At 56.7% G+C, this 4,473-nt stretch overlaps 1 protein-coding gene across 1 annotated transcript; it reads left to right on the plus strand.

Annotated features, from left to right (window-relative positions):
* Window positions 1-570: 570 nt before the first annotated feature.
* LOC114235281 (probable E3 ubiquitin-protein ligase makorin-1) lies at window positions 571-4,125 on the plus strand. The gene is made up of 5 exons (XM_054722313.1): window positions 571-693; window positions 877-1,049; window positions 1,147-1,257; window positions 3,623-3,791; window positions 4,006-4,125. The coding sequence occupies exons 1-5, from the start codon at window positions 571-573 to the stop codon at window positions 4,123-4,125; spliced, it is 696 nt and encodes a 231-aa protein (XP_054578288.1).
* The last annotated feature ends 348 nt before the right edge of the window (window positions 4,126-4,473 follow it).

Genomic DNA, 4,473 nt, shown 5'->3' on the forward strand with positions numbered 1-4,473 from the left:
TGTGCGTTCCAGCACATCTGATTGGGCCAGCTCCGTTTCAGGCCTCAGCAGCCACTGTGGCGAGTGGCTGCCGCTGTGGGCAGAACAGTTATAAGTTGTTGCATTAGAGACATACACTGAGTGGCCAGATTATTATGATCTCTGAATGCATAATAATCTGGCCACTCAGTGTGTGTGTGTGTGTGTGTGTGTGTGTGTGTGTATGTGTGTGTGTGTGTGTGTGTGTGTGTGTGTGTGTGTGTGTGTGTATACATACACATATATATATTAGAGGCCCGGTGCATGAATTCGTGCATGGGTGGGGTCCAGCCAGCCTGGCCAGGGGGAGGGGACATGGGCGGTTGGCCGGCCTGCCTGCTGTTCGAACTCCTGGTTGAGGGGACAATTTGCATATTAGCCTTTTATTATATAGGATATACACTGAGTGGCCAGATTATTATGCGTTCAGAGATCATAATAATCCGGCCACTCAGTGTAATTCTGATGGGACTCTGAGCTCTTGGGGGCAGGACTTCGTGCACCCACAGAGCTTGCATGCAGCAGCCAAACAGATGCCCCATGAGTGAGTGAATGAATGAACGGATCCAGTTTTCCCTGACAGCTGATGGAGATCACAGCTACTCCCTGAAGTCTCGGCCTAAGTCAGACCCTGTCCAGGAGCTCTGGGCCCAACTTCAGAGCATGGACCTTGAGGTATAGCAGGAAATGGGTGGGGGAGGGGCAGAGGAGGCCATGCCAGGCCTCTAGGATGCCCAGACCTGCTGGAGGAGGGCTCTGTGATCCCTGGGACTGTATTTGGGGTGGCAGTGTACATGTGTGCACGTGTGTGTGTGTGTGCGCATGCACGATGTTCTCTGACCCTGTCCATGTCTGTAGAGGGAGCAGGACAGCCGGAATGTCGTGTGTGGCATCTGCATGGACAAGGTGTGGGACAAGCCAAAGGGCAAGCGGATCTTCGGCATCCTGCCCAACTGCACACACGCCCACTGCCTGGGCTGCCTGCGCACCTGGCGGAAGAGCCACCAGCACTTCCCGCTGGATGTCATCAAGTCAGTGTCCTGGAGAGGCCAGCAGCAGGGGAGAGAAACCCCAGAGGGACGTGGGCCACGAGGCCGGCCTGTGAGCTGACTGTTCTCCTACCTCCAGGGCCTGTCCCCAGTGCCGTGTCTATTCCAGCTACATCATCCCCCACAAATTCTGGGTGAGCGAGGGGGCCGAGAAGGAGCAACTCATCAGGAACTTCAAGGCTCGGACCAGGTGAGGCTGGAAGGGGGGGAACAGGATTTAGGGAAGAGGGGAGAACCGCCTCTGACCCATTCCAGCTTGGCCATGGTTCCCCACCCGGGTCCCCCAAATCCTGGAGGTTCAGAGTGATGGAGATGGCAGGCGAGGGGCTGAGCTGTTTCCACTATTTCCAGGAGCCCAATAAATAAACTGCAGTTTCTCTTCCAGCCTGCCTCAGAAGGGATACAGGCCACTCAGTCTCTGCCTGGCTTTTATTTCAGACTAGGGGCCTGATGCACGAAATTCGTGCACAGGTGGGGTCCCTAGGCCTGGCTGGCGATCAGGACTGATCAGGTTCCCCGCCTCCCCACCTCCTCCTTCCCTCGCTGCCCACGTCTGCCACCACCCACCCCCAGCTCTCCATCCCAGCCCAGGGCCCAGGCCCAATCGAGCAATCAGGACCTGCCAGCCAGGGGGAGGGGCCAACTGCGGCAGGCAGGCAGGCAGTGGGCCGATCAGGGCCTGCTGGCCGGGGGTAGGGACAGGGGGAGGGACCCAGGAGGTTGGCCACTGGCCTTGAGGCGGGAGCGGGCCCTCAGACCCCTGGGAAAGGGGCTGTGTCCGCTATCACCCACCCCCGGTTACCTGTCCCAGCCCGGGGGCCGGTCCCAATTGGGCAATCGGGGCCTGCCGGCCGGGGGGAGAAACCAGTAGGTTGGCCGGCAGGCCCCATCAGCAGTGGGAGCCTGAGGGCTGGGGGCAGCTCCTGCATTGAGCGTCTGCCCCCTATTGGTCAGTGCGTGTCATAGCGACTGGTCGTTCTGGTCATTCCATCTTAGTGGTCACTTAGGCTTTTATAGATATAGATTGTTTTAAAGCAGAATAGCAAATTGGTGTGAATATATGTTGTTTGCCTAGGTGATCTTTGAAAACAGGGGTCTCTGAGGAGAGTAACAGGCAGCCCGTGGAGACAGGGACATGTGGGCAGTTTTTTCATCTCTTGGGAAGGGTAGGCATTTATCCAAACTCTGCTTCTTAATTTCACCTTCCCAAAGAGTTGATTGCACTTGCACTATGCAAAGTATTTTTGGATAAAGGGTGGGATAAAGAAGGTCTAGTCTACCCATAAGACACTCGGCCTTGTTGGGAAGACACCTGGATTTTTCCCAAGAACTAGAACTGCCCTGTCAACAGTGACTGACACAGAGGCTTGGCTGAGTCCCACGGGGGGCGTGTCTATGCTGGTGATGCACGCAGTGGGGTCCTCAGGGGAGGAGAGCCCCAGGCAGGGAGAGGTCCAGGTGGGGAATGCTGGCAGCTGGGAGTACCCGGGCCCGGGTGTGAGAGGGACCAGGCAGATGGAGGGCTATTATGTACGACAGACTTGTACACACTGTAAGCTCCACAAAGTGGGGGCTCTTACTATCCCTACACTGAGAACAAGACACTGAGGCCTGGTCTGTGTGACGCAAGTGAGGCAGTGGGTTTGCACCCGGCATTGTGACTCACCGTGCGTGCTAGAAGGAGTGTGTGAGTGTGTGGAGGGGAGGGGGGGATACTGACTTAAGAGGAAGAAGGGCCAGACCTGGGTGGCCAACTGCCCACGAGGTTGAAAGGAAACTGTAAGATGACTAATGCTTCCAGCATTGGTGACTGCAGGGCTGCTGTCACGGGAGGGGGGGAGGGGCAGCTGGTGGGAATGTGCACAAGTTGACAGGCTATTGGGATGGAGTGGTCCTGATGGTAGATTTGGTCAGATGTGAGGAGGAGGGGGAAAGGGAGGGGGAGGGGAAAAAGGGATGGCCGGCCGTTCAGAGGGGTCCCCAGGCTTCCAGCGTGGGTGGCCAGTGGGGTCCTGCGGCCCCTGGCACCGGAGGAAGTGGGAGAGACAGCTGTGTTGGGATCCAGCAGTGATAATGCAGGAAAAAGGCTGCAGACATGCACTCCATCCCTCTACCCCTCTTTCTCACAGGAAGAAAGCTGGTCACACTTAAGTGGATCACAAGTTGCCCATTTGACATCTCAGAAGTGGGGAAACTTCTTAATCAATTTCATTAACTAGCAATTGCCAAATCATAAGACTACCCCTCGCCTTGGCTACAGAGACACGTGTTAGGTGATCTGCCATCCCCCCTTTGGTGGCCTTACTGAAACTAGCTCAAAGGAGGAAGGGGATTCCCGGCGTCACTGCGGGCGGAGGCGAGACTGTGGGGCTCGGAGCAAGGCGCCCCTTGAGACGTTCCTGCCACCTGCTGGAAAGCCGATGTAATGAGTGTACCATCAACACTGCGACGCTGGTGGTGCCTGCCTCTGTGCTGTGTTCACCCTACCAAACCCGTGTCAGCCCGGAGTGCCCCGTCCCTGGGCAACAGGGCTTGAAGGTGTCCTCTCCTCCTAGCCAGATCCGATGCCGGTACTTCGCGCGGGGGAAAGACCGCTGCCCCTTCAAGTCTGACTGCATTTACCTGCACCAGCTCCCGGACAAGGCCCCATCCTCGGCTCCTCCCTGCCCGTCCTTGAGTCCTCCCGGCCCAGATTGCACACAGCCGGCCTCCGGGAGTGAGATGGTAACAGCAGGGATGTGGGCGCGGGAGAGGCTGCTGGTCATGGTTCCTAACACGTGTCTGTGACAAATGTAAAACCTGTATGATATCTATGACGGCAATGGAGCCCACTTAAGTGTACAACCGGTCCCGATCTTAAGTGTGAGCCCAGTTCCCTGTTCCTGAGTCAATTGAGGTTGCAGCAGACAGCTTCTCACTGACCTCTCTCCCCTCCCAGGTGCTGGGCCCCACAGCGCTGCTGGAGGACGAGATGTTCCTGGATTATAACCTGGCCGCGGCCTTCCTGGGGTTAGAATCCTGCTGGATCGCACCAGTTCTTAACGGCGGGATCCTGTAACTGCGGGCTCCTGTAGCCAGCACCCACGTGTGGGGAGGGATGGGGCGGAGGGGCAGGGTGTGCGAGATGGTAGGTCTTTCCCCTTTTGGGGTTTCTAACACATGTCTGTGACAAATGTAAAACTTGTATGATATCTATGACGTTAACGGAGCCCACTAAGTGGGATGGAATTAGCCCCCTCTCCACCTCCATGAACACGAGAAGGGTGGAGGGCCTGGGGGAAGGGGAAGGGTTCTCACTGCCTTACTAGGGACCTGGATTTTAACTTTGCCCTTTTGTATAAGGATTCTGACAGAAAGCCAATAAAATGCACCTAAGCGATCGTGCTGGTGTCTGAGGGGTGTCTGC

This window comes from Eptesicus fuscus, chromosome 10 (genome assembly GCF_027574615.1).
Source record: "Eptesicus fuscus isolate TK198812 chromosome 10, DD_ASM_mEF_20220401, whole genome shotgun sequence".
Lineage (NCBI taxonomy): Eukaryota > Metazoa > Chordata > Mammalia > Chiroptera > Vespertilionidae > Eptesicus > Eptesicus fuscus.